This window comes from Syngnathus acus, chromosome 8 (genome assembly GCF_901709675.1).
Source record: "Syngnathus acus chromosome 8, fSynAcu1.2, whole genome shotgun sequence".
Taxonomy (NCBI): Eukaryota; Metazoa; Chordata; class Actinopteri; order Syngnathiformes; family Syngnathidae; genus Syngnathus; species Syngnathus acus.
The window spans coordinates 1,386,936-1,408,529 of NC_051093.1; the positions used below are offsets into that span (position 1 = coordinate 1,386,936).

The 21,594-nt window shown below is 46.2% G+C and overlaps 3 protein-coding genes across 15 annotated transcripts; 2 read left to right on the plus strand and 1 right to left on the minus strand.

The window, feature by feature from the left end:
• Nucleotides 1-102: 102 nt before the first annotated feature.
• Nucleotides 103-2,718, minus strand: LOC119126110. 2 transcript variants are annotated; one of them, XM_037257199.1, is made up of 4 exons: nucleotides 2,562-2,718; nucleotides 1,659-2,314; nucleotides 1,443-1,592; nucleotides 103-982 (listed from the first exon to the last, which is right to left on the minus strand). In XM_037257199.1, exons 2-4 carry the CDS (start codon nucleotides 2,298-2,300, stop codon nucleotides 206-208), a joined length of 1,569 nt encoding a protein of 522 aa, XP_037113094.1. In that variant the 5' UTR covers nucleotides 2,301-2,314; nucleotides 2,562-2,718; the 3' UTR covers nucleotides 103-205. The 2 variants fall into 2 exon arrangements, with proteins under 2 accessions (XP_037113094.1, XP_037113093.1); XM_037257198.1 differs by having other exon boundaries at nucleotides 103-1,033.
• On the plus strand, nucleotides 2,719-6,529 carry LOC119126147 (RNA-binding protein with serine-rich domain 1-like). Of its 2 annotated transcripts, none has more exons than XM_037257294.1 (7): nucleotides 2,719-2,811; nucleotides 3,520-3,666; nucleotides 4,094-4,279; nucleotides 4,363-4,492; nucleotides 4,580-4,733; nucleotides 4,866-5,007; nucleotides 6,212-6,529. In XM_037257294.1, coding segments are annotated over exons 1-7 (867 nt in total). In that variant the 5' UTR covers nucleotides 2,719-2,809; the 3' UTR covers nucleotides 6,318-6,529. The 2 variants fall into 2 exon arrangements, with proteins under 2 accessions (XP_037113189.1, XP_037113191.1); XM_037257296.1 differs by having other exon boundaries at nucleotides 2,731-2,811; nucleotides 4,121-4,279.
• Nucleotides 6,530-7,062: 533 nt separating this feature from the next.
• LOC119126109 (arf-GAP with dual PH domain-containing protein 1-like) lies at nucleotides 7,063-12,458 on the plus strand. Of its 11 annotated transcripts, none has more exons than XM_037257185.1 (12): nucleotides 7,063-7,268; nucleotides 8,206-8,299; nucleotides 8,579-8,663; nucleotides 8,771-8,862; nucleotides 9,009-9,091; nucleotides 9,650-10,224; nucleotides 10,364-10,510; nucleotides 11,058-11,141; nucleotides 11,219-11,281; nucleotides 11,348-11,419; nucleotides 11,487-11,715; nucleotides 12,046-12,458. In XM_037257185.1, the coding sequence occupies exons 1-12, from the start codon at nucleotides 7,178-7,180 to the stop codon at nucleotides 12,078-12,080; spliced, it is 1,650 nt and encodes a 549-aa protein (XP_037113080.1). In that variant the 5' UTR covers nucleotides 7,063-7,177; the 3' UTR covers nucleotides 12,081-12,458. The 11 variants fall into 11 exon arrangements, with proteins under 11 accessions (XP_037113080.1, XP_037113082.1, XP_037113081.1 ...); XM_037257187.1 differs by having other exon boundaries at nucleotides 8,206-8,236; XM_037257194.1 differs by having other exon boundaries at nucleotides 7,067-7,268; nucleotides 10,112-10,224.
• The last annotated feature ends 9,136 nt before the right edge of the window (nucleotides 12,459-21,594 follow it).

Here is a 21,594-nt window from a genome sequence, read left to right on the forward strand (position 1 = left end):
TATCTATCTATCTATACACGTGTCGACTTTAATAATAGCAAAAAAAATATTTGTTCATATTTGTACATCTTCCACAACCGACCAACTCCGTGGACTGTTCCACTATTTCCTGTGGCATTTTTATTTTGGGGAAAAAAATGGCAGTCGCACTTCCATTGTACTTAGGAAATAAATATGTCCAATCCAATAAGAGGCTACACTCAGTCTAGGGTCCTTCAACTTTGATAATATTGAGGTGTTGATCCTGCGTAGTCCGGAAATCGTCCGTCTTGCTCGCTCCCTCTCTGAATCCCTGCGGATGCGAGCGCTCATAGGCGGGTGCGTACGACTGGGCGTAGGGGGCCAAGAGAGTCTGGCAGTTTTGTTGAGGGTACGGGCCCGCTTGCTGCGTGTGCGGGTGTGTGTGAGTGAGCGGGAGGTTCTCGGTGCTGCTACACGGCGGGAAGCCGTCCGTGCCGTCGGGGCTCAGGATGGCCAGTTTGAAGGGCTCGACGGGTTCCAGACTCTCCAGTGAGTCGTAGGCCGTTTGGGTTTGGCTGCACTGGCCCAAGGTGACTCGGTTAAAGTTGAAGGTGTCTTGGTTGAAGGCGGAAGAGGTGGTGGGCAAACAAGAAGGGGAGGGGGTTTTGCTGAGCGTTTGGCGGGTGTTCCCGCAGGGTCTCGCTTTGGACGCCAGGGTTTGTAGCGCGCCAAGGATCTGCTTCTGGATGTGAGTCTGCTGCGCCTGCTCCGTCTCCAAGCGGCTCTGCTGCTCCGCCAGCATCTTGACAGCCAGGCCCAGGCTGCGCACCTCGCAACCCAGCGTCCGGATCTGATCCTGAAGAGCGCCCCCCGCCCCGGTATCTCGGCTCGGCTCACCAGCAGAGGTCCGCGCGTGGAGGACGGCACCCCCGGGTGACGTTAATGGAGCCGCCGAACGGCCGGCGAGCTGGATTTCAACTCGAGGCGCCGTGTGAAGGGAGCGCACAGACAGACCCGGCCTCTGTGGGACAAACCGTCTGGTCATGTCTGTACCGCCATCTTCCAGTGTGGACTGAGAAATGAGATTGAAACAAGACTCTATATTTTGGCTGATATCATAGTGGAAATGTCTTGCAAAATCACCCCCCTCCAAAAAAAATAAAATAAAAAATCAATGAAGAGTATTAATTTCTTTCCAGGGACTTATAAAGCACATCCATCTATATCAGTAAAAGAACACAAAGCAAACAATAGCACATCATGTGTCATGTACTGTCCATCTCTAAAAAGAAGACACTCAATTATTGCAATCACAATCGCATCGAGACTAGTCCAGGGAAGTGATCAGCTCATGATCCAAAGCATACCACAGCATACACGCCACACTCATGTCATTTTTCTGTTAATTCCTTTGTCTATCTATGGATAGGTAGGACACATGATCCAAAGGATATCTCATCACATATCCTTCATTTTCTCACCTTTTCTGCAGTCAGATCATAATATGTTGGTGCTGTTGTTGTTGCTGCTGCTGGTGCTGATGATGATGCTGCTGATGGTGGTGGTGGTGGTTGTTGTTGTTGCTGCTGTCTTTGGACATGTGCGTGTTCTCTCCTCAATAGTGACGTCACCTGGTGGGATCAAATTCAAATGATGTTCAGGCTTGTTGACACAGGCAAGAATGCAAACAATCGGACCTTCATCCTGTGCATCAGCGCTTTATCCAAAATGCGTTTACGGGCCGCCAGCATAGAGCTGGTGGCGGGGGAGGGCGTCACCCTCCTCCTGGCCAAGGCCACAGACGCTGTTACAGGACAAGTCGCCGCACTGCTCTCGGGGCTTTGCTGACACTGCGCAAGAGACGTGACGCTCACGATCTGGACGTCGGTATCGTCCACACACTGCCATCGCTGCTGCAGCTGCTGTCGCTGCTGCCGCTGTTGTCTCTGGTGCGTTTCAGTCTCTACGCCGCTTTCCACGCAGCGGGACGCTTTGGCACCGCCATTTGCTTGCGTGGATGCCCGCTTGGCCAACTTGCTCAAGCTGGCGTTGCGCGATGCATCCCGTAGCAGGTGTTGCAGCCCCATGCCGCTCCAGGTCTCCTGCAGTCCCCCGACCAGATTTTGCAGGGGCGCCGGCGCTGCTGCGTTGCTCCCAGCCTCCGGAGGCCTGACCCTGCCCGGTCGTCTGCCTTGGAACTCCCTAAGGAACAGGTAGATGGCCTGCGCCGAGACCTTAATGTTCTCCAGCTCCAGCACGGCCTTAATCTTGCGGAAACTCAGGCCAGCTTTCCTCAGCTCCACCACTTTGCGCTTGGCGGCGTCGTCCAGACGACCCATGGCGCGGTTTGTATCTGTGGAAGGGAACATCTTGTGATCCAAAGCACACCACATCATTGGTTTTCCATCTATTGAAGAAACAGTTCTTGATAGAGAACGTACTGCATCAATGAACAGCTCGTGGCTTCAACATCAGCCCTAGGCAAAATGTTTACCACGCCCTAACACATAGTGTATTTTGTAAAGAATTTACTCAAACAGCTATGCATCACAAAAGCCACAAAATCAATACAGGGCGAAAGCTTAGCGTCGAGCACTTACCTGCAGTAAAAAAAAAGAACAAAAACACTCGGTTACATTCGAGACGAGCCTCGTTCGAAATTGCTCCGTCGCCAACTAACGTTTCGTTTTATTCATTTATTTATTCGTATTGAGGAGCGCAGACATAAACAAATGAGTCGAAAGTGGCGCTCAGGTATTGGCGTCATTTCCGAGTCGTGTCGTCATCAGCCAGCGACTTTTCCCGAGGCCTGTCGTCGCACGGAATTGTACCACCAGTAACAAAAGACATGTAAGTTTACTATTTTATTCAATAGTTACAATTAAGATCATAATGATATTTGCTGATTCTCATTACATCCAACGATTTCCCATGTAGCGCGATGTTATACATATTTCCTATGACGAGATTTTAAGGATTTGTTAAAAGCCCCGTGGAGTCCGTCTGCTGACTTGAATCGGCCTCAATGAAATTCAATGGCGGCGTGTTTGATTTTTTTCCCTCCAGTGTTTAAATTATTTGCTACCTATGTTGTTTTACCGTATTCAGGTGTTGCCTTTCTAAATTTAAGTTCTTCAAATTGACAATACTCTCAGTTATACCGAAAACGATTTTTGAAAATTTGTTAAATTTGTGAAGCTAGCCAGCTAGCATGTAGCCACACGGCCACGTTAATTAATAATGAGTGCGCTACTAAATTAATTTGGTGCAAGCGCTGTACGTAGATTGTAAAATCGTGTTTGCTTGACGACGCTGGTAGTTATGTAAAAACATTCTTAATTGTCATTACCGTTATGTTGAGGTGTTCCTAATAGCTTGGATTTCTGTTTCAATCAATAAATACTTCAGTTATTGACAAGACAAAAAATCTGGAAAAATAAAGTTAATCCCAGAAGAGGCGGTGGAGTGGTTTCCCACAAGCGTTATGCTTAAAAACAGAAAACCACAGAGTTCTTATTTCAAGAACATATCCAGCATTAATCATTTTTTCACGGTAAGGGCTCCGTCTCCTACTAAGCGCAAGGAAGAGGAGAAAACTAAAGATCGAGCTAAGGAAAAATCTGCCGGCAAGGACGGCGAAAAGGACAGAGGACGTGAGAAAGCGAAGAAGCGCCGCAGCGCCTCCACTGGAAGCAGCAGCAGCAGGTCTGAAGCATGCAACCACAAATCATTGGTGAATTAAACATACAGTCAATTTCGTAGAGAACAAAATTGATCCAACTTCAACCAAATTAATATGTGATAAGCACATAAGCTGCACAGTCACAAATATATTCCGATGTGGACTAGGACATTACTTGCACCTGCCATACATTTTGTTGCTTCAAAACGTAAAAACAGTTTTGATCAGATCATTCAGAGAACTAGAATAAGTGATTCTGAAAATATTCACTAGTCGCAGCCCTACCTGTGTGATTGGCCTTTTTGCCATCCCTGGCACTCTTCTGTGGTGGCATCACTTGCAGGTTGAGAAAATTCAGCTCGGGGTCGACACCGTAGCGCTCGTAGGGTGCTTGACCCAGTTCGTCCCTCATAAATGAGCTACACGCTGACCAGCCACGTTTACAATCAGGTCCCGATCGAGCTCCTCTTCCAGCAGCAGTTCGGGTTCCAGCTCGGGCTCATCCAGCGGCTCCAGCTCGTCCGGAAGCAGCCGCTCGGGCTCCTCCAGCTCGCGATCCTCCTCCTCGTCCAGCTCCTCAGGCTCACCCAGCCCCAGCCGCCGGCGCCACGACGCCCGCCGCCGCTCCCGCTCAGCGTGAGTCAGGCTTGATATTCCGCCCCGAGTTGAACTTGTTTGGCATGACCGTCGCCCTTGTTGTTGACGGCGTGAATGTACAGGTCCAAAACACAGAAGAGGGGAGAAGAAAAGGATAAGGAGAAAGATAAAGAAAAAGAGAGGAGGAAAAGAACCCCCAGCCCCAAACCAACCAAGGTTCACTTGGGGCGGCTGACCAGGAATGTCACCAAGGTCTGCCCTTTTGACACTCAAACACTTGCCCCGCTATCCGTAACAGAAAAATGATAAGTGTCCTGTTTTCTTCTCGCTGGCACACAGGATCACATCCAGGAGATCTTTGCCACCTACGGCAAAATCAAGTCGGTGGAGATGCCGATGGAGAGGCAGGTCCCGCACATGTCCAAGGGCTTCGCGTACGTCGAGTACGAGAGCCCCGAAGAGGCCCAGAAGGCTCTCAAGTACATGGACGGAGGTATCGTTTGCGGTCTAACAATGTTGTCAGCTGGCGGGACAAGGCGCGGGCAGCTTAGTACATCTCCGTCAAATATTTGTTCTTGTGAAAAAGGTTTGTCTTGGCCGAATTGTTGACTGTGTGCCTTCATAGGTCAGATTGATGGACAGGAAATCACAGCGGCCGCCGTGCTGCCCCAGAGGGTCCGTCCTCCGCCCCGTCGCCTGTCTCCCCCTCGCAGAATGCCCCCTCCCCCGCCCATGTGGCGACGCAGCCCACCCCGCATGAGGAGAAGGTCAGTCTTCCTCACCCAACGCTCCTTTTTAATCAGCCAATCGTTTGGGAAGTCATCCGAGAGTAGTATGGTGGACAAAAGGCCAAAGAACTAGAGCGCCAAAATAGTTTCCCGCCCATTTTCTCTATTTGTGCACAGCTCAATTGGGGGGGTGAAATCTTTCGGAGAAGGGAAGTAAAAAAAACTGTCGATCATGAGCTTAAACAAGTGCACGCGCGCCCTCTTTCAGCCGTGTTCACAATGAACAGTTGGGCTGGGTATCATGGGCAATTTCCTAAATCGATTCAATTTCGATTCTGAAGGTTCTAAATCGCTTAATTGCGATTCAGTTTGGGTGGAATCGATTCAACCTGCTCTTAAAGAATAGCTCATCTCTGTTGAAAAATACACATGACTTTATTTCTTCTCGTCAGGTTTCAGGTGCAAACTTGAATTAAATGTGACAGTCCACATTAACTGTAAAAAAGTGTTGTCAGTCTGAAAAGTGCAAGTGACTGTACATTAGCAACAAATTGCATAAAGGCATTGTTTCAGTGCAAAATAATAACAAAACTAAAATTTATCTCTCAAGGCAAATCCTGTTACTTTTGTAAATTTGACAGTTCACCCTTTGACTGGCCCGTGGAGACTTGGATGGTAACGTTAGTACGTCCCTAGGTTTCTTTGGTTTTGCCCTGGGCGGCTTGTTGTCGGAAGCCAACGTACTAGTATTGTCAAGTGGTTTCGGAGGTTTGTAGTATTTCTACAATAACTGACCGTGGCTCCGCATGTCTTGCACACCAACATGGATCTATCCGGCTCAGTCTTTTGTTGTTTTAAATGCGAAATTGATCCAAACGCCAGACTTCAGCTGGGACGACTTGCTGAGCGGTGTTTTACCTGCCTCCGCCATTTTGTGAATTTGCGCTTGAATGTCTTCACGCATGATGTCATCGCGCACGAGATTGCCGTGGGCCTGCGGCAGAAAAATAACTCCAGTGCGCACCATGGGTGTATTACAATTATCAAATTAATGTCCTATGAATCGATTATGTCAAATTTTAATGATATTGATTCAAAATCGATTACATAGAATTTTTTACCCAGATTTAATGAACAGTTCCCATTTGTGCTTGTGTGAAAGAAACACTGCCACCACTTTTGACTCACCTTGAGCTCTTCTAGGAGGCTTCTTTTGACATGTTTTTTTCCAACATCCTTTCAGGTCCCGCTCTCCGAGGAGGCGTTCGCCAGCCCGCCGCCGCTCTCGTTCCCGATCACCCGGTCGCAGGCGTCATCGCTCTCGCTCCAGCTCTAACTCATCCAGATAAAAATCTTTGAATGCTATTTCTTCTTTTTTTATTATTGCAAATTTACAACAAGAAAACAAAGTTGTAAAACATGTTGTCCTCTTGGGATTTTTTTTTCTGTCAGTACAAGTTTCTTGTAAATTCTGTTGGTTCTGATGAGTCCAATGAGACGATGATCCTTTTTACTCTGTATTGACTTTTAGAGTTTGAAAAATAAAACTTATGAAACATTACCAGTGGTTATTTGGTTTTATGATTTCTACACAAGTCGTTTGTAACCTCCTCCAAGCAGTAGGATTAAATTAAGCGATTTTCTACAGTGCTCTGTCTTGACCAGCTTTGACCCTTCAACCTCACAGCTCTGAGGCAGACGTGCCAACTATGCCGTTACTACGTTAGATGCAAGTTTGGCTTTACCGCAAGAAGAAAACTGTCTCGTTAAGACTTCTATTTGGAATACATGTACAACATTTAACATTTGCTACTCTCATCCAAAAAAGTATACATATATTTTTAATGGTCAATGTGAATTTACACCACTGTCAGTTATTCCCTTGAAACAACCAGATTGCTGAAACGCTAACTGCTGCTCAGTTACAGCTCCATCTAACGTTTCACATTTCAATTACATTTAAGTGTTTTTTTTAGTTTTCATAAAAGTATTTACAACTGCCTTGCGGTTTACATAAGCATTTGGAAACTCGTAAACTGAGGACCCCGGTCCTATTGCAATCTCAATCCAATACACGCCAATGACGCTAGAGTGCTCTCGTTAGCTTTCGTCGAGCTTCCCTAGCTCCGTGCAGCCTGTGCGTACAGCGGCGTCTTCTGGTCGTACGGGAGTTGAACTTTGTAACCCGGCGAGGAGAGTCGCCTTGAAGATGTTTTCAGAGCGAGAAAACAGCAGAAAGAGGCTGATGGAACTTCTGGGCAAACCAGGAAATAGTCACTGTGCGGACTGCGGAGCGACAGGTAGATACGTGCTTTTGTCTCACATAAACATATGAGCAACAATAACATGTTGTACCCCTCCAGAAGCTTATAAAATTGTCCGGGTTCCGGGAGGACCCAAATGCATAACAAACAAATGTTTGTCAGTGGAGATAATTACCAATTTGCGTTTGCAGCGTAGGCAAGGGGACAGGCTGTGACTAGGGAGCTAAAACAGGTCCAGGATTGACTAAAGTCGTAAAATTAGGCAGGTGGTTGAGTATTGAGTCTGTCTTAAGTACGGCGCTGACGATGATAGAAGACAGCTGCTGAGTGACTTCAGCGCGCCACCCCTGAAATGACTTCCTATCAAACGCACGCACACCGAGGCCGCAGACCTACCAACAATATCTTGCTAACGATACCAACAGCATCATGATGCATTTAAAAAAATGACAAACATAAATTTGGGGGAATTGTTTTAAATAATTGTATCGTTTCACAGTGCTTTTCGTGTGCACTTTCAACTAATTGTGCCTTCTTATTATTTTTGGTCACTTCTATAGCTCCATCAAAAACCACCTAAGGGTTTTTTGTTTTTGCTGCTCAAGGAGAAGCTCATACATCAAAATATATCAATTATATCCACCGCTCTCATAATCATTGGCACCCGTTGTGTTCTTTAGCTCCTGATGAATAAATTTTTTCCCTGTAAATCATATGGACGTGCACCAAAATGAAAAACAAATCAAGCATATTTATTCAGTGGTAACAAAATATTAAATTATGAAATAATTCTTATATGTACTCTAAAGCACGTCAGTTAATACTTTGCAGGCTTGCCTTTTGCCAACAAAACGGCACCTGCTCTTCTCCAATATTGTTTCTCGAGGTGACAGAGTACAGAAAGAGTGATTTTCAACTGTTCCTCTTTGCACAATATCTCAAAATCATGCTGCAACCTGGGTCTTCTCCACAGGTTCTCATGGGATTGAGGTCTGGGGACAGAGGTGCTCATGGGAGGATCTTGATTCTGTATCTGTTCAAGCCTTTCTACAATTTTTCGTGCGAAAGTACGCTTTTGCAGTTCAACTGGAATTCCTTTAAAGCCAATAATTATGGAGGGCACTGTTTTACTAAGAGCCCCATTTTCATGAGTGGCAATTTCGGGCTACTTTTTGGCACTTTACAAGGGCCCTTCAAAGACTGACTGTTCATAAGAGATTTTGCCAGAATACCCTGGACTAGAAGTCAAAACATTTCGTGTATGTGTGTGCGTGTGTGCGTGCGTGCGTGTGTGTTGTAGCTCCAGAGTGGGCATCGTACACTCTAGGCGTGTTTGTGTGCCACAGCTGCTCAGGCCTTCACAGAAACATCGCACACATCAGCAAGGTGAAGTCTCTCCTGCTGGACCCATGGACCACGGCACAGCTGGAGGTGAACGCTGTTTTTCTCCAGTGGAAAAAAAAAAGCATGCATGCTGGAGCAGCTTGCACGCATATTGCCGCCAAACATGACATTTCTCTCTTCCTTCCCTCATGCAGTTGATGGACTCAGTGGGCAACCACGCAGCCAAGGCTACGTACGAGCAGACGGTCCCCGCGTTCTACTTTCGGCCCACTCACAAAGACTGTGCGTGAGTGACATGCCAAAATTTTGTCCATAGGCGTCTTGGAAAACGAACAAGTCGGGCTACTCGTATCTTACAAGGATAACAAAGTGAAGGTTCGGAATGCACCACAATCAACAATGAAACCTAACAATTGTCGTCTGGCCCGGCAGGCTTTTACGGGAGCAGTGGATCCGCGCCAAGTACGAGAGGAAGGAGTTCATGCCGGGGGGTAGGCAGGAGTCCTACTCAGTAGGTAAGAGTTCATGCCTGTATACTGTAGGCCAGCCATGTGTCACTCTCCTCAAGCACCCCTTTCTTTAAAGATGTGTACTTTCTCTTCTTCTTCTTTTTTTAATCTACGTGCACCAGAGAATGTCTGGGAGATGCAAATCTTTCAGTTGAAGCACAACCAAAGTAAACTACTTCCTCCTTTGGGCTTGTGTTCATCATCAACGACAGTTGAAGTCTCAAGTCATCTGTCCACGGGACATGAATCGAATTAGTGTTTGTGTCGATCCACCGTTTGCGTTTGAACCGGGTGACGTGAATGCTATTTGTTTTTGCGGCTTTTTGCCTTGTTTGCTTGTATTAGGCTAACCAAACTGATCCAAGTGGAGCATGTGGATCTGATCGGTGCACCCTTGCTCAGTGCGGGCGTCCTCCATCAGTAGCTCCTTGTCTCGTTGTGCTGTTCAGCAATGCGGCTGCCAGGAAGAACGGAGCACCGTTTGCAAGTGACTCTGCGTGTTCCGAATGGCCGACCCCAATGGATAATCCGACACGCCACGCTTCCCTTGTACACTCTTTGCAGGGGAAGGAAGCGCATTATCATCCATTTCAGACTTGCAGCACACTCGAAAGGAAGAAGATGACCCTGTCGCTTTTGTCTCTGTGGTGTCGGGGCCTGTGTTATGCAACGATAAGCCACATCTTCCTGCAGTGCAATTTCTGGTTTGCACACACTTGGAGCATTGGAAACAAATACGATGGGTCCAGTCGATTTCAGTGCGCGCGCACGAAACGGGGCAAAGCCCAGTTTTTGCCACAAAAGAAAAACAAGGCGTCTTTGGGATATTTTCACCTCTTAAGAGCAAGGCGGAGTATGCTCACGCTCCATGTGAAGATGCCGCCTGCGCACACAAAAATACTATTGTTACTTGCAGCACGGTGGTCACATGGCGTTTGACCAACTGTATTTATGTGTCGGGATGTTTGCTTCTCCTGTTGCGGCGCCCGGAATATAATCCCACACTGTGGTGTCGTTGTGTGCTAGGCTACCGGGAGGGGTTTCTATGGAAACGAGGCAAAGATAACGGACAGTATCTCAGCCGAAAATTCGTCCTGTGCGAACAAGAGGGGGTGCTCAAGTATTTCAACAAGCACGATGTGAGTGGTGAAGATTGTCGTGTGAGCTTCTTGTAGAAGAGACAAATACTGCAAATGCATTTCTCCATGATAGAAAGCGGAACTTCAGCAGTAGACAAATGTTGGACAAATGCAGCCATTTATTTTGTATATTCTACAGGGGAGAGAGCCCAAAGCGATCATGAGCATCGCTACACTGAACGCCACCTTCCAGCCCGTTAAAATTGGCACAGCCCACGGTCTTCAGATAAGTTACCTAAAGGATGAGAACCCTCGCAATCTCTTTGTCTACCACGAGGATGGCAAGGTGCGCCGCTAGCTATGCGCAATTCAATACCGCTTCATGCGCCTGCGAGCATTCGCCGAGATTGGCGCCTACGGATGGCGTTGATCGAGCGCCCATTCAGAGAAGGTTTGTGCTCTACAGCCAAACTTGGTGTCATTTACTGGCCATCGTCTGTCTGAACTACAGTACGTCATTCCAATCTGATAACAATCGAAGAAAACGATTCGCACTAGTTTGCTCCCAAGGACCTCTCCCAAACGGACGCTTGCAATCAAAACGGCAGACTTTTTGGGAATCGGCCGGTGTGGCCGCTCACGATGCCAAATTTCACCTCGACAGCTGCCGTGCTGTAATCAGGCGACATCTCGACAACACAGACACCTGGAAATGGCAAAATGGCCAACTGTGTCTTTTAGGCCAACAGCGGAACCTCGCAAGGCTTTTGGAAATTCTGCTTACGATTGACATGAATTTCACGCGGCGAGGCCACAGTGGCTCTGGCTCTCGATCCGGCGCTTGTGATTTTGCGCTTTGAGCGGCTTGGTGAGCAAAGTGTCGTTCTCCAAAGGAAATGGTGGACTGGTTCAATACCATCCGAGCGGCCAGATTGAGCTACCTGCGGGTGGCCTTCCCCGGAGCTCCTGTGGCTGACGTAAGTCTCGCGACGGCTACTCATCGGCAATCGACTAATGACAGCAATCAACTCTTGTTCTTGTTCTGTTCTTCCAGCTGCTGCCCAAGTTAACCAGGGACTATGTGAAACAGGGCTTTATGGAGAAGACCGGTCCCAAGGTGAAGTCGGTCATTCTCGCCCATACGCAGTAAAATGACGCCTCATCATGGTTCTCGCATGTGCAGCACACAGAGGGCTTTAAGAAGAGATGGTTCTGCATGGATGAGAGGAGGCTCATGTACTTCAAAGATCCCCTGGTGGGTCCGCCGGCACCACCTTCCCGACTCATGTCCTGTGGGCTGACGCGACTGCCTGCTTTGCAAGGACGCCTACGCGCGAGGCCAGGTCTTCATCGGCAGTCAGGAAAACGGCTACGACGTCCTGCCGGGCCTCCCGCCAGGTGTTCACACCTCCCGCTGGCAGTACGGGATCACCGTGGCCACGCCGGACAGGACCTATCTTTTTGCGTGTGAGAGCGAGAAGGAGCGGACGGGCTGGATAGCGGCGTTTCACACGTTCATCGGCTGCCCAATGCTCCCTCAAGAGTATGCCGGTATGTTCCATCTCCAGCCGGGTGGCCTCCTGCTTAACTTTAGTCATCCATTTGAAGAGATTATACACCCACATGGACCTGAAGTTGAAAAGCGTGCAGCTCAGAGGAGGCGTCAGATCCGGCATCCGATAGGTGCGGGCTCGGCGGCGCGATAAGCATGAGCCACCAGTGGGAAAAGCATCTCTGCTCATTACTGCTTGCCCGCTGAGCAATCCAAATATGCACAAAGCTGCTCTTTGAAGTGTGCACATTTTGGTAGCATTACATTGAAGCATGTTATTTGCATGTTATTTGTGTTTGTGACACCTCCCTCCCCCTTTCTTTCTGCAGTGGAGGCCCGTTTTAAGCACCAACTTGACTATTAGGATCTTGACAACAAACTGGAGGATGGAGCCATTTTACCTGCCAGCGAGAGGATGTCATGACTAAGTGAGGACAAGCCATTTCCCATCCGGCAACTTCAACGTGGCGGCGCATGAGCTCTTTTCTGTTTGCTCACTTTCCATTTGGATATGACTGCTTGATGCCGTGAGGAACATAAAACAATGTTATTGTTTGCAGTTAGGCTTCCCTAACCCTAGCCATATTCTAGAGAGGACAAATGGCAGCTCCCACCCGTAGGCGAGTAAATGCCATGTTTTGCTTTTAGAATACATGCTTGGTAGAGTAAAGTAAAAAAAAAAAAAAAACACTGTTCAGTAACTCAGTCAATTTTTTATTAAACTGGAAATCTTGACATGCTAGCTTGAGTTGAAGGTTACATTTCATGTTTGTTTGGAAAGCAGTGGAGTTGGTGCTGCTCATTTAGAGAATGGGTTCCACCTGTGTGGAGCCGCACACCTGAAGGGGCGGACCGTATCTGTGTCGGTGTCAATTTAGGCAGCAGCTAATGCAAGTGAACGCACCACTGCAATACAGCGATAGAGGACGCTATTTATCCACACGTAAAAGACATGTGAGTGATTTCAATGCAACTCCACCAGAGGGCGACACCTTTACAGGAGTTTTTTAAACCAGTTTACCCATTTCCTTTTTTCCCTAACTCACTTATTTTAATAATTTCCTCAACCATATTTTCGTTAGCGTTTACTGTTTTTATTCTTTTAATCAATAACCACCCCCATTTTAACATGTTTTTATAAATGCGTTAACCATGTGTTTTTAGGTGTATTTTTATGCATTTCTTTCTGAACCATCCCACTTAGCATGGTTTTTTCTTGTTTTAACCAGGCCATGTTTTTTTTACATGTAGACCACGTTGTAGTTTTACGTTGTCGTTTTAGAGTCAATCTCTTTTTAAACCATTATTTTATCATCTTAACATTTTTTTGGACCAGTTTTTGGACGGGCTGACGGGCCGGCACAGTGCTCCACTTGCGTGACTTTGGTGCAGGCGGTGTGGCTTCAGTTTCCCTCCCAGTGTTGGTGTGAATTTGAGCGTGAACGCGTCAGGCCGCGTAGAGACGATAACCCACTGGGAGGTTTGCTGAAATGTCAAAAATCATTTGCTTGAGTAACAGTCATCTTGCTTTAAAGACGCTTCCAAGTGGTCTAAGAGGACTGTGCGGCTCTGGCATGGTCTCAGACATTTGCCGCCAACTGCAGCTCAAATCGAAGCATTCCAGCTTTGCGCTTGCTCGTACAAGCCCAAAAGTTGGAGAGTTTGCTGCAAGAGAAGGTGACTGGCGGGAACTATATCCTTCCCGTCTTCCCTCCAAATCATCCAGTAGCCTCTGCAGCGCATTCCGACTGATTGGTTCTACCCGCCCGGGCAGCTGTCACCACGGCAACAGCTGAAGGTTTAATACGGAACGGACCGACGTCGGGCTCCCTTACCATCTTGTATGGATGAACTATGCTGACAGCTCATTTCAGATGAACGACATTATTTTGGTCTTTTGTTTGCTTTTTCAAATGAAAGGCCACGCACAAAGACTTTGGCACTTCTGCTATGAGGCAAACACAAGGTAAAAAAAGGGTCCGATTTTTGAGAACCATTTGTTGAAGAAAGTGTTTAATGTACGCGTGGTCATCAGTGTGTAGGCCTCCACCCGTCGACATGTGTCAGTTTACGCAGGGTCAGGTGCCCAAAACCATTGACTGTGGTGGCTGACCACTCGCTCAAACCAACCCAGTCTCGACAACTGTTGATCAATTGGCCGCCTCACATGCTCGTTCAGCTGTGTATGCGTGTGCGTGCGTGTGTGTGTTAGAAGAAAAATGTTGTATAACGTATTTTAAAGTATTATGAGTGTTGCATTGTGTATGATTTGATTTTTTTAAAATTAAATTATGACAAACACACACAAGGTGTGAGCGAAAAAAGTGCAGCGTGTAGTGTGTGTTTGAAAGAAAGTGCGTGTGTGGGTGAGTGAGTGTGAACGTGTGTTTGTGTGTTGTGTATTTGTAGAGTAATTGCAGTTGTGACAGCTGGGATGAAGGAGTGGGGGCGTCGTATGTGTGATGGGAGGAGGTGCCAACAAGAGCAAGTGTCTCTTTACTTTCACATAGCGCGCACGTGTACGTGCGTGTGTGTGTGTGCGTGTGTGCACGTGCGCGTAGTTCCTTTGTGCGTTCACTTACATTGTGTAGTGTACATCTGTGTTTGTTTATCATCTCTTTAGGGTCTATGTTATGTACAATATGGAGCTTTATTAAATGAAGTATCTGCATATAATTGGGCTGTTTATGTGACACATGCAATTAGTAATTGCTCATTCATTTTGGTTTTCACGTACATAAATGTTGGGTGATGAACAGGGCCTTGCGCAATGCGTTTTCATGGCATATTCTCAAAAGGATCAATTTTGACACCATCTTCAGGCCAGATGAGACATCAAAATACACACAAAGATCAGTGGAATTCAGTATAAAAAAAACATTTGGGAGAATCTCCAAGGAAGAGTTAGTTAGACCGCTGCCTAATGGGAGCGCCTAAAGTAGAAGAACAAGGTGTTGCACGTCAAAATGCTATTTCCCATGTTAGCAACACTTGCCTGGGCATGTTTGTGTCCGCTGTTCAAGTAAGTGAGGTCACCCCAGCCACGGAGGCCGGCTGGCTGCGATGAGGTCATCGCGCCGGGCGGATTAAGGCGGTGACAACTGGTGCTGAGGCCGCTGCCAGGGCCAAGCGGGTCATTCGCGTCCGGGCCGCTCCTCCATCTCCTCCAGGCCGCCGCTCTCGTCTTTTCATGAGCCGCCTATTGGCTGCGGCCCAGTGCGAGGTTTGCCAGGACCGCAGCGGGAAGCCGCAGTTGTTGTCGGGCTTCTTTTCACTCCTCGCCTCCTGGCTGGGAGCGCAGAAGAAGGACAAGATGACGGTGAAAAAGAAGAGCTCGGGTTACCGCACAAACACGCTCATCAACTCAATTATGCAACACTTTGAGGTTAAATTGAGATAAGTTTGGGATTATGAGGCAGACAGATGCCTTGTGACCACATGAGCAGATGGAGGCTGCGGAGAAGGAACATGCAGGCTATTTTATCAAAGTGTGTATACAGCTTTTGCCTGGTTCCTGTGTAACTGCTTACCGCTCCCCTCTATGCTCATGAAGCAGGGGGAAAAAGTAGGAATGGATTCAGGGCATTTCTATTCATTTCAACAAAGAAAGATAATTTGAAAAAAGGAATGTTGTATCTCAGGGCGCCAGTTACTGTATGTATAAAACCAGCACAGACACAAAATGTACACACACCACAACAGCTGCTCACATGTCCGCAGTGACCACCACCAGTGAATCTCATGCTCTGCTGTTTTTGACAGGAAAAAGGTTTGTTTTCCATCACACAGACAGAAACATGGACGCATTGACAGGAAGCTTACATCTTCCCGCACACTGCTGCCATCCCTGTACAACATCTAAGTGCGCTCATGACTTCCTCACCTTCTTCTTCATTCACATTCCTTTGCTTAAAGTGCAGCCAAGCACACAACAGACGCTGTCTCTTTCTAACCAGCCCCAAATGGACCTTCTGTGAAATCCGTTCAATTTCATGCAGACTAAACCCAGAAACCTGATGCTGGCTTTCCTCCAGCGAAATGAAGAAACAAATTTAAACGACGTACAGCATGTACGTATGTGTAAAAGTAATGAAAGGGATTTAGACGGTTCTTAAACAAAGGGGTATAAAAGAACGTGAACCTGGAATCAATAATCACATTTTACTATTTGGCCTTAACAAGAGAGAGAGGAGGGCGGGTAGAAGCATCTTTCCTACTGGAAGATGTCGCGGGGACTGGAAGAGCCATTGGGAACAAGGAGGGCGTGGGAGATCCAGGTCACTTGGTTACTTCCTGTTAGGGTCAGCATAGATTATCCTGGACATAAAATTAGCTATGTTCTCTATCTCCACAAGTTTTTCTCCACCAAAAGAAGCCCAGATCATTAGTCCTTCTGGCATGTATAACAATGACCAGGGACGTGCGGACGCCTCCCCTGCCATCATGAAAAGGGGAAAAACAAATGTGATTGTTTTTATTATAAAGTCATTTTCCTTTTAATTTCAATAGTTGTGTATAATTTTGAACCAAAATCGCTGAATGTTTATTGTTATTTTAAAACCGAAGACGATTCGCTCGGGGGGGTGACGTCAGTGCACTCAATCTTGGAGACTCCAAGTGCACAATAAAATGAATATAAAAGCAAAAAAAGTGGATTTTTATGATACATCGGGCTTTGAGAATGATCCGTGTCTACTGCAAGACAAAAAGGTGCCCAAAAATCTGTGTGTGTGTGTGTGTGTTTCTATTCTTCCTGGTACACTCAAAGTCTTATTTGGAGGACGAGTTGAGTGACCGAATTGAGTGCCTCTTCACGGCGTTATCAGGTTCGGCAGGAACGCGGTAAACTTACAAACTATACCGAGTGAATGCGGGTGGGTGTGTTGCCAGACAACCCCCCACCCCCCCAGCAGCAGCAAGGTTAACTTAAGCAGAGTCCACACAAAATGACAACCAGGTCGAAATCTTGGTACTCCGACAGAAATGATATGTGGTATTCTGTGTTGGTCACTTGGAGTACATCAACAACTACAGTAAAGGAGCAGTAAGCGCTCCAGAATTTTTCGCCTGGTCATGTGTGGGGTCGATGACACTTTAAGTTGTTAAAAATCCGTACTTGTGAAACACACTTAACATGGTGATAAGTTTCCGGTGCCCATGTGGCAGTGTCCGGCTGTCCCACATCACACGCTAGCGAAAAGAACAGTTGCCGTGGTGATACGGCCGCAGTGCAGATAAACGCCAACAGTCGCGGACAAACAAACACCTGCGAGTATTCACAGGGAAAGCAGACTTGGCAGCAAGCACAGTCCAACTGGTGCTGGCGGTGCTTCCCTGCCTGGCCGGGTGAGACAATAGCAACAGGGGCCATTCTGCACTGTCCCTCCGTCCTTGTGACGAATGGTCGGGACAGAGGGGAGTAAGGGATGAGGGTCACTGCGGACACTGTCACTCAAAGGCATGTTCACAAGTCACCATCTTCAACTTAAACTGAACAAAAATTGGCCGATTTTGAACAGGCACACTTGCAAATAGAGCATATTACGGCCTCGATGGGTTGGGTTTTGGGTTTGGGCCATCTCATGGCATTTACAGGCAAATAGAGTGGACGCTGTCATTTACTATTTGTTATTCACAGCAGTCCCTCTATCCCACAGAAAAGGCTCACAATATTGATGAAAGAGCCGAGAAGTTGAACATATTCACCAGGGGCCTTCCATTCTGGTCCCCCGAGGACCAGAAGTGAAAACTCCTAATTTGGAGAGTCCTCAGTTTACAGCAGTTTTGTTCCTATAACAGCAATTCAGAACATCCTGAAAAAAAAATCAACTTATGATCATATTATGACATGTTTAAATGTCTTTGGAAAACTGTCAACCCCGAATCCAAAATTCCCACCCTAATGCACGCGTGAATGTTGATGTCTTCTTTATCGATCACAATTAAATACTTGGCAAGAGCCATCATTGCAAAGCAACCGTGTCATTGTTCCTTCAGGAATAGACCAAAATATGACTGCGTGAGGTTAGTGCATGTAGCGCTCAGCTCAACCAAGCTCTGTGACAATGTGTTTGTGTGTATGTGTGTATGTGTGTGTGTGTGTGTGTGTGTGTGTGTGTGTGTGTGTGTGTGTGTGTGTGTGTGTGTAGGTGTGTGTGTGTGTGTGTATGTGTAGGTGTGCGTGCGTGAATGCGCAGATGTGTAGCCACTGACGGATGTATTTTGGACAGATGTACACTGTGTGTAAGCAAGTGCAGCTGTATAGATGCGCACATGTGTGTCCAGTGTGGTGTGGTGTTGGGTGTCCGTTGACAGCTGTAGTCTGTACGTGTGTACAAATGTGTGCGTGCGTTTTAGTATTACATTGCTCTGCGTAAGAGCAACGTGAGCAGTCTCATTATTTTCAGTACATTTTTGCGACTTGACGGACATTAAACACAGACGACAGAGAAGATTGCAGGCACAGTGACATTGAGTGAATTTAAAAAGAAATCAGACAAAAATGTCCATTTAGCATTGCTAACTTTATATAACAAAATGCTTTATTTTACCATTGGCAATCAAACCTAATGAAAATGTTTCCAAATGTGTGCATCATCCCGCCATGGAGACTCGTTGTACGTAACAGGGTTGCCAGCCTCATGGCAGGCATTACGATTGGCACTGCAGCCTAATTAAGACCACACCTCACCTACTCACAGTTTTATGGGCCAACGGAGTGTCACGGAAGAATAACTCGGCCTCTAATGGTGCTTAACAGTGTACGTGTTTTACAGCCGCACAGACAGATTTTTCAAATGAAATACGAATGACCTACTTTTTTTTGTTAGTCAAGAGGAGGGGGACGAGCTTCACCGAAACAGGAAGTAATTTTACGAGGGCAGGGGCACCCACAAGTAATTCCTACCTGAAACATGGCTGGTGCAAAAACAATGAGTGGGATTACACCAGCCCGGAGCCTCGTAAACACTCTTAAAAGAGACGACGTACACCTGAAGTCTGTCTCGTCTGCAGCCGCTACCTCATTGAACTAAAATGTCGCAGCGGAATTAACCAAGTACATTTGTAACTGAAGTACATTTGTTTTCATCGTACGGTCTGGTATTAAACAATGTTCAAAATACTGAGCTTGGCGTCTGAGACGGTAGCCTGTCACTCAAGACTACACTCAAGTTGAATTTATTTGCAAATTGATATTTGACACAATGTTGTCTTAAAAATATATGTTTTTGCAACTATTTTACAATTTGACATAATTAGTTGCCTTCCATTTTCTAAGTCGGAGAAGAACCATTTTCTTCAGTGCAGGTGTACTATGTGTGGAGAATAACCATTTTTTTACTTGAGTATTTATTTGCCTTTTGTCAGACTGGCGAAGTGGCATTTGTACTGTACTTTCGGCGCAAGAAAAGTATCTGTATTTCCATTTCAAAGTACGAGTCATTTTGCCACCTGCAAGCTTTTTTGTGGTTTGACCTCCTTAAGTGACTTGGAAAAGATGAGAGCTACTTTTGTGACCAGTTACAATGTGACTTAATATTGTCCATGTCGTTCATATTTGATGACAATAACCGGTTGGCCCCTGGAATAGATTGATTTTCATGACACAGATTTTGCCCACACAACAGCCACGCATACACGCTCGTACGGCAACGCAGCACCAGCCGTGTCCTAGTCTCTTAGACCGAGGGCTACGGCCAATCACTTGAAATAAATCCAATAACACAAAACGCAGACGCTAGCATTTCATGACAGCAATTTGGGACACACTTTTTTTTTTTCTGCCAATGCACTTATACGGCCGTCTTTATTAATAAGCATGCTTGGCTGATTGCACTCGCTGCAATTATGTCATTTAACTGTATTTAACCACATTAGCGGAATGGTGGCTCTACCAGGAAAGCGAGAGAGCGAGGAGCTCGTGTCTGTAATTGAATCATCTCACAAGCTGATGAGGAGGTACAAGCTGAGGAGACAGAGACAACTAGTAGCATCGGGCTAAATGACTCAATTTCCTATTGAAAAGTTTGAATGTAATGTTAGGAAAGAAATGATTCATATGTGTAACATCAAGGTCATCATGAAATTCAATGTATGATGATTATTAAATATCAAGATAAAATATATACGTACATACAATATAAAATGAATACCAACTCATGGAACCGTGGACCTGCCAATGTGGAGTAGAAATCCTTGTGGAGCAAATAGGTTGCGAATCCGTTCAAACTATTTGCAAGTACGTACCTGTGAAAACGTATTCAGGGTACGTATGTTCACACGTATTTGCAAACACATTCAAACTTACTTGCGAGTATGCTTGAACGTACTTGTAGGCTAACAGCTAACAAGCGTAGCATTTTTCCGAAAATGCCATGGGGCCATTGATTTACGCGTGTGCGAGTAAAAAAAGCTTCTTTTTTTTTTTACCGACATTAAATCTATAGAGGAATTATACACCATATTAATATTGGCAGAAATGCTGAACATAAATCATGCACTGCGTATATAATAAAACCACACATATATGCGTATATAATACAACATCACATTTTACACACCACCATATTGCAAATAAACAATGTTTACTTATTTAATTTTCAAAAAATATCAGCATGATGTAGGTCATATGCAAAAAAACAATACATTTGAACGTATTTGTGATTATGTTTGAACGTACTGGCAAATATGTATTTACCAGTTGAAATATTTTGACTCCACACAATTTCCTACTACATGCTATGCGGTCCAGAGAGCACAGCAGAAAGGCCATGAGGGCGGAAGTGTGGGTGAGCCGCGAGGCGACCAGGACATGTGCTCAGGGTTAAGGTTCATTTCCCGTCATTATGTCCCCCACCCCATCTCACTCCATTACTTGCTGGAAGTCCAAACACACACATACACACACGCACGCACACACACTCTCACACGACCATATCAGTGTAAGATTCCACGTTTCAACTCCGGACTTCAGCCAGTAAAGAGTCCCCCCATCCCAGTGATGACCTGCTCCTGAAGCCCATAGACTGCAGCCAGCCCACCCAGAGAGAGAGAGAGAGAGAGAGAGAGAGAGAGAGAGAGAGAGAGAGAGAGAGAGAGAGAGAGAGAGAGAGAGAGAGAGAAAGCTGGAGGGGGGGTACTGGAGAAGCCTCTAAAAAAGTGACTTGAGTTCATTTCACCACAGCTGATTTTGTGTAATCCCTGCATTTGAAATTGTTCTGAAGTTTTCGCTGGGCATAAAATGTGACCTACTATTTTTGATGTGGCAAACTTTGCAACACGATCACAACAGAGTGTTGCTTGGTGATGCAGGGATGTTTGTTCCTCCTTGGCAAGCTCATGCAAATATGTCGCCGGCTGTAGGAGGAAGTGATGAACTGCTTTGCACGCCGTCACTTAGCTTGCACGTCAATCACGCCTCACGATGTCAGCCAACTTGAGGCATTTATGCCACTATTATTTGGACTGGCTTTAGTTTGCAGATACGAGGCAAACTTCAAGGGAGCTGTCAATCAAACAACGCGAGCTAAACAAGTTACAAATGGCTAGACAGCAGCACAACAACGGACAATATTAATGAGAGTAAACATCATACAGTGTACTCACTCGGTGTCAAGGACGCACACGGTCACAGCAGCACTGAACATGCTCAATATTTGCAGCATCGAACTCCCACCTGTACGTCACTGCAAGTTGTAAACAATCACTGTAATGCGAGGCAATTCACGAGAGAATTTTGACACACAATATGCGATTGATGTCCAGCATCAACATGAGAACCTTTATCGCATTGCCCCTTAAAACAAAATAAACTTAGCACCTCCTCGCCTCCTGACATACGAAAAGGTATACAAAGATTTTTAATGCAATGAAGTGCA

What these genes read in the sequence shown, in the direction of transcription:
- LOC119126110 (XM_037257198.1), bottom strand. Translation starts at nt 2,300, where the DNA reads ATGGGTCGTCTGGACGACGCCGCCAAGCGCAAAGTGGTGGAGCTGAGG. An exon ending in CGCTGATGCACAGGATGAAG is followed by an intron (nt 1,593 to 1,658) that starts GTCCGATTGTTT and finishes TGATCCCACCAG; the next exon opens with GTGACGTCACTATTGAGGAG. An exon ending in ATGATCTGACTGCAGAAAAG is followed by an intron (nt 1,034 to 1,442) that starts GTGAGAAAATGA and finishes CTCATTTCTCAG; the next exon opens with TCCACACTGGAAGATGGCGG.
- LOC119126147 (XM_037257294.1), top strand. An exon ending in ACTGGAAGCAGCAGCAGCAG is followed by an intron (nt 3,667 to 4,093) that starts GTCTGAAGCATG and finishes GTTTACAATCAG; the next exon opens with GTCCCGATCGAGCTCCTCTT. An exon ending in TCTCAAGTACATGGACGGAG is followed by an intron (nt 4,734 to 4,865) that starts GTATCGTTTGCG and finishes GTGCCTTCATAG; the next exon opens with GTCAGATTGATGGACAGGAA.
- LOC119126109 (XM_037257185.1), top strand. Translation starts at nt 7,178, where the DNA reads ATGTTTTCAGAGCGAGAAAACAGCAGAAAGAGGCTGATGGAACTTCTG. An exon ending in TGCGGACTGCGGAGCGACAG is followed by an intron (nt 7,269 to 8,205) that starts GTAGATACGTGC and finishes TCTTCTCCACAG; the next exon opens with GTTCTCATGGGATTGAGGTC. An exon ending in TGGAGAAGACCGGTCCCAAG is followed by an intron (nt 11,282 to 11,347) that starts GTGAAGTCGGTC and finishes TCGCATGTGCAG; the next exon opens with CACACAGAGGGCTTTAAGAA.